The sequence below is a fragment of the Ostrinia furnacalis genome, unplaced genomic scaffold (assembly GCF_004193835.3).
Source record: "Ostrinia furnacalis isolate ACB-3 unplaced genomic scaffold, ASM419383v2 OfSCF5278, whole genome shotgun sequence".
Lineage (NCBI taxonomy): Eukaryota > Metazoa > Arthropoda > Insecta > Lepidoptera > Crambidae > Ostrinia > Ostrinia furnacalis.
The window spans coordinates 237,580-249,973 of NW_021135517.1; the positions used below are offsets into that span (position 1 = coordinate 237,580).

At 36.8% G+C, this 12,394-nt stretch overlaps 1 protein-coding gene across 1 annotated transcript; it reads left to right on the plus strand.

Moving 5' to 3' along the window:
• Nucleotides 1–2,636: 2,636 nt before the first annotated feature.
• Nucleotides 2,637–12,178, plus strand: LOC114360918 (alpha-adducin-like). The gene is made up of 7 exons (XM_028315784.1): nt 2,637–2,775; nt 5,193–5,355; nt 6,218–6,313; nt 8,443–8,514; nt 9,955–9,999; nt 10,810–10,914; nt 12,021–12,178. The coding sequence occupies exons 2-7, from the start codon at nt 5,199–5,201 to the stop codon at nt 12,176–12,178; spliced, it is 633 nt and encodes a 210-aa protein (XP_028171585.1). The 5' UTR covers nt 2,637–2,775; nt 5,193–5,198.
• Nucleotides 12,179–12,394: the final 216 nt, after the last annotated feature.

A 12,394-nucleotide genomic window follows, 5' to 3' on the forward strand; every position in this document is an offset into this window, starting at 1 on the left:
ATGCCAACAAACTTGAACTTTAATATATTGTTAAAGAAAGAAATCTAAACAAAAAAGATATGACTTTGAATAATAGTGTAAAATATGGTTATGTTTAGAAAATCTAGGAGAACAAATAAAAGTGTAATAGATGTTTATTGCTAATGACATTATGAAGTTGAATGATTCGGAATTATGAACATTAGAGACAGAGTAGTTAGGAATTGTGATTGTTAGGATAAAAAATTTTAGGAAGAACATTTTCGGACTTCCAATTTTCGGAGTTGAAAATTTAGGTGAACTTTGGCGCACCCTCAGTATAGGCATGTATGGAAGTGCGCACATTACACCGATTCGATTTGGCCGATTCTTCATACAATTTAAAATCGGGCACAACTATCGACCAACTAAAAATCGGTGGTCTTAAACCCACTAATAGTATATGGTACATTGGTACCTATCATGTTCTTCTAATGATTTCAATTGCTTTTTTTTAATACGGATACGTTTTTAAACCTCTCGGCACTCTCATCAAATAATAATTACATTTTGAAAAGAAAATTATAAATCGCACCCGTTCAAATTACTCTCACCATAAGTACCTCGCATTCCGCTTATCTTTATTTCAGGAAACAGGAATAATATGGCACAAAGAGACACAATTATCCCCAAATTGTCTTCGGAAGCGTGGGATTACTTCCAGAGATGCGCGATACCGCGCCTTATCGCGGCTGAAAAAAGGGACGGAATTATGACGTAATTGTTTTGTGCAGGTCATTTTAGATAATTTTGATATTAGGTTGGCGAAATGTGCCGCTTTATTTCTGTATTTTTTTTCTGTAAAATCATGTAAATCTCTTATCTAAACAGTTATTTCATCTACTGATTGGCATGGGCTGATTCAATATTATTTGCAATTATAATTTCATTTTTTTGTGTCAAATTGTGTGTTGGCGGAGGTCTTTGTCCAGCAGCGGACGTCTTTCGGCTGGAACGAACGAACGAAGTGTCACATTACAATTTTAAACTGAAAGAACTAAAAACATTCGTCTTTCGCTGGTTCAATAAAGGAAACCATAAAGCCAATCGGATAAGCCAAGGAACAGAGACAAACATTACGGCGTGTAGAGCGCGGTAATGTCAAAGCAATACTTACGGGCGCTGGTCACGCACGCCTGTCTGCGCTCGCTCGCCTGCCGCGTTCACTACTCACTACTACTAGGAATTAGGATGTACTTATTACAGGATTAAATGCACATCTGCTTACTAAGAATAGATTTGGGACCAAAGAAAGATTCTATATTGAAAAAGACGCTTTTAAAATTATTAAAAATAAAGACTAGATGAACATTGATGATTTAAAAGTACAATCATCAAACAACCTACTTTAATACTCCTACTCGTATCTTATGTTTTTGGGAAAGCAGCTAAAAATAGGTAGATTTATATTCAGATACACTGGAATTATACATATGCCGCGTAAACTACTAGGCGAAAAGTAGTAAACTGAATAAAAAGCTTTCTTATCATCAACCGAACTGAGAACCTCCTCCTCTTAAAGTCGGTTAAAAATAATAAAATAATGTAATGTTGTAACACAGTTGCAAGAGAAATGCAAGCGCATCCAAACGCAGCACCGACATGACACGTGCGCCGCTCGCGGGAACTTACTTGCAATGTGTCTTACACGGAATGAAATTTTATTCTCATTGTTAGCTCCAACTTACTGCTCGGGATCTGCGTGCCGCAATGCACTTCGGATTCGTACAAATTGAGTTTAATAATTAAAGTTCTGTTGGTTTGGGTCGGAAACTTGTTCAGGTAATTTGCGTTTCTGGATATACTTGATTTATATCTTGAGCTGTAGTTTTGATAGAGATAACGTGCTAACAAAGGATGATGTGCATATTGGGCGTTAAACCAACAGAAACAAAAAGTATACTAAATTAAAGCTTAATACTAGTACTTCATTTCATAGTATGACAACAACCCTGAAATACGCCGGGATACGGAGATAGAGGTCGTTGAATATGCAAAGTTTCCATAGTATTTCACATACACACTATTAATAAAAACATTATTAGGTCAATTACATTGCTTTTATCGATCATATTGAGAGTATTGTATCATATCTTACTATCGATTCTATCGATTTAGTAAGTATGTATACCGAATAAATTATAATCGATTGCAATAATCGATTATATTGCTAAAAATAAGGAATTGAATTAACAATCAAATGATAGTAATGATGGTAATCAGCAAAATCGATTAATCGAATTGTTAATCGATAAATCGTTTTTTGGCAATTCGATTAATAATCGATCCGTGATCGATTATGTGACAACACAANAAACCGAACAGAAAAATCTGCCCCCATTGGGAATCGAACCCGGGACCTCTGCTTCTGAAGCAGGTGGTCTTACCACTAGACTACAGAGGCGGTTAGTTCTTGAAAGTTTCCGCTAGGGGCGCTGTACAATTCATACATTTAATGTAATTTTTTTACGCGCTCACTAGTGACATTTGATGTAAACTCACACTACGTCCCCTGATGATGGAAAAAGTTGGTTTTTAATAGGTTTCTTTGTATTAATCCAAATTACTTTTTTTAAACTCTCAAATGTCAATATTCTATCTATAAAATAACTATCTAAATAACAGATTAAAGAGAATCGTCGAGCCGACAAGATAAGCGCTGGGCCTCAGTCGCATATCCTCGAGGGAGTCACTTGGGACGAAGCTAGCAAGCTGGTGGGAGAAGACGCTGCCAACACGCACACTGGGGACCACGTGGTGAGCCATAGACTATAGGTTACACGCCCATAGACCATAGACAAAACACGTCCAAAGTCAACACAGCCCAAACACGCCTATAAAAGGCACTAAACATCCATACTAAACTCGTACTATAGACAATACATATCCATGGACAAAGCTCAGAATACAGAACAAACCAGAAGGAGTGTTCGATAACATTTCTACGCGGCAACTTGTGTCCAAAATACTTCCCCTCCCGCGCCCCTCTACCCCCTTTAGTGTTACTAGCGCCGTGTGACACCCCCATTTTCGGGGTAAAATTATGTAATTTTTTAATGAGATGTTAAACAAGTAAAAAATAAGTAAGTGAAATAAGTACACACGGCCACAGTATTAACTATCCATTTCCGTTTTTGCTCTCGCTCTCATCAAATGGTGATTCTTTGCGATAGAACGAGACGACATGACTGGCCATAGGCATAGATAGTACCTACCTACCTATGAATTTAATTTTTACTCCGAAGTAACTAAGTGTAGATGATTATTTATTTCTATTAAATAGTGTAATATACTACATGTAGGTATAATATGTTATTTAAAAGTCAATTACAAAATTCGAATATAAATTTTAGAATGCCAAGTAAAACAAAAAAGAAACTTAAGGTTCTTTATTATGTAAACATATCGACAACAAAACATTTGTTTACGGCGCAGTAGTGCTTTTAGTTTAACTTTTCTTGGAGTCAAAAACAGAATCCAAATCAATAACATCACCAATACTTGAATTTGATTGCGAGGCAACTCTGGCTGTGTATCCTGAAAGAAAATCAGAGTAAGTATGTAAGCAATAATTAATTACTTAAAATTATTATTAAATATACAAATATTGCTGCTGCTGGTCTGTTGATACCAATGCCTTACTTTTGAATAAATGGGAAAGTATGAAATTCACGATAGTAATTTATTATCTCCTCATTAGTTAGGGAGTAATATTATAAATTAATTCAAATATTAAAATCAAATTAAAATCAAAAATATTTATTCAGTTTAGACCACAAGTGGCACTTAAAATTTAATTAATCAGGTTGTCATATTGTCATGGATGAAAATACACTAAAAACTAATTAAAACAAAAAGGATGGGGAAAATATTCCATTATTCTGTGGTAACGCTAACAAAATTAACGCGCGAATTTTTTATAGACAAATGTAATTCAATATAAAAAAGTAGGGTAAAATATTCCGTTGACTTGTGGCAACACTTACAAAATACAACCGTGATATTTTTTGAAAATTATTATTTAATTAAAATGAATTGGAAATGTGCTACTTACGGATAAAACATGATCCCATGCACTTTCTTCGTAATTCTAGTAGCATTCTTACATGTTGGAACGGCACAAGACGGCATAATTTAATTTTAAAGTGTCAATCTGACGGATATGTAAACAATGCGCGCGCCGGCCATTGACTAATTGCTCTAAAGTCAAATTAGTGCGTTTTGGAGTAATTTATATGAATACACATTTACGCCCGTTGACGGTTTCTGGTTTGTTCCGTATTCTGAGGGACAAAGCTAGATCATAGACAGTAGACCAGAATGAGTCACGTGGTACAAGATAAAGATTACGCGCCCATAGACTACTGCCACACCCATAGACCTATTTACATACAAACACGCCCTCAAAGACAGTCCATATTCATAGACAATACACGGGCATAGACTAAACACACTTCAAAGACTATTCACTCGTATACCAAAGACAATTCAGCAAACAGTACACATCTATAGACTAAACTAGTCTATAGAGAATACACGCCCAAAGAGAACACAAGCCTAAAAAATATCGTATACGCCCATAAAAGGTACTAAACATCCATATTATAATAAACGCGTACTATAGACAATAGACACATAGACAATACATATCCATAGACAAAGCTCGTTTATAGACAATACACGTCCATAGACAATATACGTCCATATCGACAACACAAACCTCATAAAATCACAAACACCATAGTTGCTAAGGTGATCCACGTCCATAGACTAAACAAGTACCATAACACTACACAATACACATTCAATGGACATTCAAAGAATAAGCTAGTACATAGACAAATTAGACTGTGCATGTTGTAAAAGTGCTTTTTTAAAGCCTAATTGCATAAATAAATGAGTTTTTTTGTTAATTGACAGACAAAACGCGCGTAATTATATTGCTGTCGCGATTGTGCGACTGGCACCCGAAGTGAGTGTGCGAGCGCGATAGCAACATAATTACGCGCGAGCGATAAGGATGGGTAGCTAGGGGTCATTGGACAAAATACTACGTGCTCACGGACCAGACTATAGTATTTTTTCTCTATGTGTATTTCATCCAAAGTCCGCTACATTTTGAACTCTATCACCATGGCATAAGGTTAAAAATCAACTGTTTTTTCTCCCTTCAGGTGCTAATGGGCGCAGCATCCAAAGGCATCATCCAACGAGGGTACCAGCACAATGCGACCGTCTACAGCGCGCCGTACGCTCGCAACCCGTTCGACCACGTGACCGACCGGGAGATCGACGAGTACCGCCGCGTGGTGGAGCGCAAGCAGCGCGGCAACGAGTGTGAGTATCACGTGACACGGAGCTAGTATCTAATATCACGTGACCAATAACTAGTACAAAGCGGCAACGAGTGTGAGTATCATATAATAACACGTGACACGGAACTAGTATCTGATATCACGTGACCAGTACTGCACTAGTGAGTGCTCGACGAGTGACGCGAGACTAGTGTCTTAAATATCGTGTTACTTAGAACTAGTACAAAATATCACGTGACCAGAGAGCAAGCAGCGACCAGTGGGTGACCCTAATACTAAGTGACACGGACCTAGTATCTAATATCACTCGCACCTAGTATCAAATAGCACGTGACCGGAGCTAGTATCTAATATCACGTGACTAGTACTGCACTAGTAAGCTACTATCGACGCAGACCTAGTATGTATTATTACGTGATTAGGAACCGTGACCATGACCTAGTGTCTTATATCACGTGACCCGGACCTAGTATCTAATATCACGTGACCATTACCTAGTGTCTTATATCACGTGACCCTGAATTAGTATCTAATATCACGTGACCCCTAGTGAGTGTTCTTAGACACTGGGGGACAAAATATGACGTGACCAACAACATTACGTAGTAAGTACTTTAGTGACTCAGATATTAGTCGCTCCGAACTTAGTATCGTATGATCCGGTCCTCGTATCTAGCATCACGTGACCCTCTAGCTTGGGGGAGGCCTTTGTCCAGCAGTGGACGTCATTTGTCTGAAACGACCGAACGATGTGCCTATTCACTCTCGCTTTGAAAAGGCCCGGATTATAGTGTTCAGTTGCTAGAAAGTGATCCAGATCGGGATTTAGTACCAAAAATCACGTGACCCGAACCTAGTATAATATTTGTATTTATTATTTTCAGACGACACCGACCTGTCTGAATCTGAGGCGATTAGCGCGGCGCAAATCACATCGCCCGCCAGCGCTCCTTCGGAGACCGAGGAGGAGTCCAGGGATGGTAAGTACACTACACTAGGTGGACCGACGACCAAGTGGTAGAGGGCGGGCACATAGCTTTTAGAGCCGATGACCGTTGCACAGTGATTCGAGTAGAACAAGCTAGCTGGACAATATTATTTTTTTACTTTAATGGGTTTATTAGCGTGTATTAAACACGCATTACTTACTTTTTTGTGCAATTTAAGATTAATAATTAGGCTTGTTATTATAATTATTATTGTAGGTTTGAAAAAAAAAATTTTTTTTGGTAATAAAATATTTATTTCCTAAAATCAAGAGAAACAGACTAAAAAGGAAAGAAGAAACTAACTTTACAGTATAATAATAATTGGTCTTATGATGTATTAGGTGTTAAAGTATGAAATTCCCGTTTTTTATGGAGAATTTAATGAAAATCAATTTTTCGATATAAACATTTTTGCGATTTATATGGAACAAAGAATCTCAGTTTTTTAAGCAGATTTTTTTCAAAAAGTATCTTTTTTTATTATTTGTTGGCATTTTGAGGGTATTTTATGTATTTTTTTAGTATCGCCTGTTATTTAGTATTATTACTGTTTTTATTTTATCAGGATATACCGCTTAGTTTAAAAGTTATTACGTTTTCTTTACAATAAGTAATTGGAAGAAAAAAAATTCTATAAAAAATTAAAAAAAATCTCAAAAATTTTTTGACCTCTTTTTTGTCGATAAAAATAGGTCTAGTTTCATCTATTTTCATATGTACACTTTAACGTGACTCACACTGTATATAAATTCCAGACTGGGGTCAAGTGGGGGCATACAACTTCTAGTCTTCCAAACATAAAATTTTGAGAAAAATATAAAAGTCAACATTTTGCCATAGTTTTTAAAACTATGTGCATTATTATGCACCTTATTGTACAGAAAATAAAAAGTACTTACCCTTATCTTCAAAATACATCACACAAATATTTGGTCACCATAGTAAAAAATAATGTCAGGTGTTGTCGAAAGTCGAGCAAAATCAGGAATTAAAAATTACACTATCCTCATATCCTCACTTACCATGTTAATTACTCACGACTAGGTAATTAACAAAGTAAAAAATTGTGGAATCCTTAATGTCTGGGATGTTGTTTATCGTTTTTTATAAACGATAATCAGAAATTCAACAATGACTTTTGTCCAGCTAGCTTGTTCTACACGAATCACAGTGCGTTGGGGCAGAAAAGTTGTGACAGTCGATTGTAAGTGACGCAGAAACAAGGTGACATGGACAACACCTAGTATCACGTGACGAGGACCTAGTTTCACGTGACAAACACCTAGTATCACGTGACAAGGACCTAGTATCTAGTATCACGTGATTGGATCTAGGATCTAATATCACGTGACGAGGACCTAGTATCACGTGACAAGGACCTAGTGTCTAGTATCAAGTGATTGGATCTAGTATCTAGTATCACATTTTAGAACACTAGTATTAGTCGCGAGAGGTGCGATTTATCTGACGTCGAGTGTAGTTTAGGTACCAACACCAAGCATCTAGACACTTGTTAATTTTTATTGTTTAAGTGGTGAAAAATAAATACATTTTTATTTCTTCAATTGCCAAAATAATATGTCAATGAATGGGGTATGGACTCTTTATTTCTATATTTTCAGAAGTCATGTAAGAAAGCTTTTTTTTAAGATTGAAAGTTTATTTAAGCGTGAGAGGATAGCAGACAGAGTTAGCTCCGTATTATTATGATAGCACTAGCGGCCGCCCGCGACTTCGTACGCGTGGATCCCGTTTTACCCCCTTCATCTATCTTACGCGGTTTAGATTTTTTCATACAAATGTTTTTTCCCGCTAATGCCCGTTCCCGTGGGAATTCCTAAGTATCCTATAACCTGCCCAGGAGTATGAAGAATAATTGTACCAAGTTTCGTTAAAATCCGTCGAGTAGTTTTTGTTTCTATAAGGAACATACAGACAGACAGACAGACAGACAGACAAAAATTTTATTTATGGGATTTTTGGCATCAGTATCGATCACTAATCACCCCCTGATAGTTATATTGAAAATATATTTTATGTACAGAATTGACCGCTCTACAGATTTATTATAAGTATAGATGGAAAAAACTCAAATAAAATTACTGAAATATATTTTTCAGAACACCGAGTGCTGAGAATAGAGACCAAGCAAGCGCCAGTGAGGAGTCAACCTGAGGTCGTGCTGAGTGATGGTGAGTGATCGATCATAATTTATCAATATATCGATATTTCTATGTTACAGTCAAAACTCATAATCGGTCAAAACCACTTTTGACTGCAAAAATCGGTCAAAAGTGGTTTTTCCCAAGCGCGTTAGTCAAAACCACTTTTGAGTGCAAAGATTTTATTTATACGACCGAACAAAAAATTTTAAATTAGGCGAAACCACTTTTGACAGATTTTTTTCTACTCATAAGTGATTTTGACTAACGTCCTTGATCATGAGTTTTGACTGTAACATATCGATATCCGATAGAAAACTGGCCGGAACTTTATGAGTAGTTTGAAATTTGATATGCATCCATACTATAAACCTTTTTGGCATGTGATTTTCTTGATATCAAAATGAGGGTTTTCGCGATTGAAAAATCCGCCAAATGGCAATACGTAGACGGTAGGTCCAAATGCTTCATGATTGGTGGATTTTGAAATATCTGTCAATGTCATGTCAAAAATAACCAATCATGCAGCATTTGGACCTCGCGTCTACGTATTGCCATCTGGCGGGTTTTTCTATCGCGAAAACCCTCATTGATCTTGCATTTGGATGCATTTTGTTTTTGAGTTTTAAAAAGTAGTTAGTTGACTAATTTAACAAACAAATCAATCAATGATACGTAGTCGACATATTTTTAATTTAATTAATTTGTTTTTAATCTCCCATCTCCTTTTTGTCTTCGTAAACTATTTTTTCTGATGTTTTTTTGTGTCGACTATAACAAATTATACTGTGTGAGTAAAAACAATGATAGTGGTAAACAAATATACAGATACCTCGTTCATTATCATCATTCAGCCACAGGACGTCCACTGCTGAACATAGGCCTCCCCTAATGATTTCCATAATGGGTGGTTGGTAGCGGCCTGCATCCAGCGCCTTCCTGCTACCTTTATGAGGTCGCTCCACCTTGTTGGTGGACGTCCAACGCTGCGCTTTCCGGTACGTGACCTTCACTCCAACTCGTTGCACGATCAATAATACCAACCGCAATCAAAATCACATTGGGTAAATTTTGGTTTCCCTGCGTGATCGAATCAGAAATGAGGAGATCCGCAGGAGAACCAAAGTGACTGACATAGCCCGCCGAATCGCTAAAATCAAGTGGCAGTAGGCACATAGCTCGTAGAGCTGATGGCTACTGCGGCAGGAAAGTTCTTGAGTGGCGACCACGAGCCGGAAGACGTAGCGTGGGCAGGCCTTCCACTAGGTGGACCGACGATCTGGTGAAGGTCGCGGGAGGTGCAGGACCGGTCTTTGTGGAAATCCTTGGGTGAGGCCTTTGTCCAGCAGACGTCTTTCAGCTGAAACGAACGAACGAAAGAAATTTTTTCAAAGCCTCAGTGTTGCCACTATCATTGTTCAATCTTGTACAGTAGCGCATGTGTTGCCATAACAAGGTACGGTTTTGTAGATGAGTTCCTGAACGCCGAACGCGCTCACGCGGACAGGACTAAAGGTTGGTTTTGTTATTATTATTTAACAATTATTATATTCATGAACACATATTTTGTACTAGCTAGCATTCACCCGTGTGAAATTCAGTTTGTCACAAAGCCTTATTTTATTATGCTATTCTGACGTATAAGAGTAATAATACTATAAAGTTTCATTAAAATCTGTTGTAGTTTTTGCGTGAAAGAGTAAACAATATTTTTACAAAATTTCTCAATAAGTCTTTCCCCCTTTCAAAACCCCGGGAAAGAAATATCCTATCCTATTAAAATAACAATTATATTGCTTTCGTCATCGTTAACAATTTTTTTTAGCAGTATTAAACCCAAATAATGTAAGATGATTAACTAAATATTTTATACGAAGTCTTATTTTTAGCTACAAATTATGTGTTCAAAGTTTTGTATAGCAAGTTTTGCATTTTATGCACGATTTTTTGTTTTCTTCTTATTCACTATTTTAAAATAACTGTATGGCAATGCGAATATCCTATAAATATTATTTACACAACTGTCATTATTGCAAAGAATTATTATTATTATTTTTAGGATGTTCGAATTGCCATTTTCTCTTATTTTTACTTTTACTAATAAGGTGTGGATTAACTAACCTTTCATACACGTTTTTTCTATTTCTCTGCATATCTTACACTTCTTTCTATATTCACATTATACATAAATCTAAAACACACATAAGTAAAACAATATAATTACCACGAACATATAAATGTATAATTATGTACAAAAAACAATACACAACTGGTTAGATCTACCTTACGGATTCCATCAAATCCCCATTGTTTACTAACACCAAGAAGTGGCACAACCGGACCCGAACCTGTTGCCTGATGATGAAGTGTTCCTGTCTTCCGGCACTGCGTCTCCGGCGCCCGTGGTTGTGGTCCGAGGTCCCATCAGAGGTGAGGTTCGGTGTGGTGTTAGGCTCGGCTGTGTATGTTGACGATATTATTATATTTACATTATACACTGAAGCAAAAGTAGGAATAATTTATTTGTTCCGAGAGATCTTAAGAAGTAAATGATTAATGGAGATTAATATAAATGGTACCATTTTAAAGTTTATTTTAAACTTTAAACTGATACTATAGATACAGACATAGACTAGTCATTTAGTTTCTAAAATCTCTCGAAGCAAACACCTCTTATTTGATTCCATACTTTTGCTTGCGAGTGTGTAATAATATTTTGGTGTTATGGATGTTCATAAAGAATTTTTAGTTCGGCTTTCTTTGTTGATGTCAGAGTATTTTAAGATTGAGTGTAAAGTATTTAAGATTTTAACAGTGTTTGCAGTTAGCCCTTTAATTTAGGGCGTTGTTCGTTATTTTTAGAGTTCAGTGGCGACGAGGAGATTGTTAGTCCTTGACAGGTGCAACTTATGTCTAACTTGATTTCTAGACAGAGCAATGTATCTACTTTTTTCATTTATCGCATAGGCTGTACCAACGATTTTCGTTGGCGTATAACGTCACTTACCGTTTCATGATTATTTATATGTCATTCAGTCTTTGTCATGCTTTTTGTTTCTGTCATAGCTCTTTTCTCATCTGCTTTCCTATTCTAATACTTCTTCCGTATCGTTCTTTTATTAAGTATTTATATTTTGTTTCTATTCTAATCTCTTTTGTGATTGTTACGCCCGTATTCACAAACATTACTATGAGATTGATTCTCTTCATAATTCGTTATAATACGAACAGAGCAAAATGAAAGCCGTATTGCGTTTTGTTTGTTCGAAAGTGACATCTTTATTTTTTCTTTTCTAATTTCTTTTTAAATCCTGTCCTTGACAGAGATCTCACAGTGCGCGCGGACGCACAGGATCACACATGAACAGAGCTCTATTCAACGCTGTCGTTCGATTTGCTGCTTCACTTAAGCGTCGTTTGTGAATACGGGCATTAAAAATTAAAATACGTTCTTCAATATTCATATTTGACGTCATTGTTCGATAATTTCCTTATTATTTAACATCAAGCACCACGCGATCCGAACCTGTTGTCAGACGACGAGGTCTTCCTTGATTCGTCGGTGTCAAGCGCGCCGCCGCCGACCAAAGAAGTGGTGGTCAGGTCGCAACAGGTCGCCGCAGTTCAACGCGTGGTCGTTAGAGGTAGGGAGAAGGGGGGAGAGGAGATGACTGGTAGAGGATGTTGTGATTAAGTCCGCCAATTATACGCTGTGTTTTTGAGGTCTTGATTGTGTGTCAGGTTGTGGGTTATAGTGTATGTCTTGTCATAACGTCTTTTGGTGGTACTGTCGTTGACTTTCGAATACAAGTCTGTCGCTGTGATACTTGATTGTCTTCGTCTTTCAATGTTACGCTATATGTTATTGTTAATTTTATTGTCCATCTTGACAATACTACTACGTTCAGTT

What these genes read in the sequence shown, in the direction of transcription:
- LOC114360918 (XM_028315784.1), top strand. Translation starts at nt 5,199, where the DNA reads ATGGGCGCAGCATCCAAAGGCATCATCCAACGAGGGTACCAGCACAAT. An exon ending in CAAGCAGCGCGGCAACGAGT is followed by an intron (nt 5,356 to 6,217) that starts GTGAGTATCACG and finishes TATTATTTTCAG; the next exon opens with ACGACACCGACCTGTCTGAA. An exon ending in TGAGGTCGTGCTGAGTGATG is followed by an intron (nt 8,515 to 9,954) that starts GTGAGTGATCGA and finishes ACGGTTTTGTAG; the next exon opens with ATGAGTTCCTGAACGCCGAA.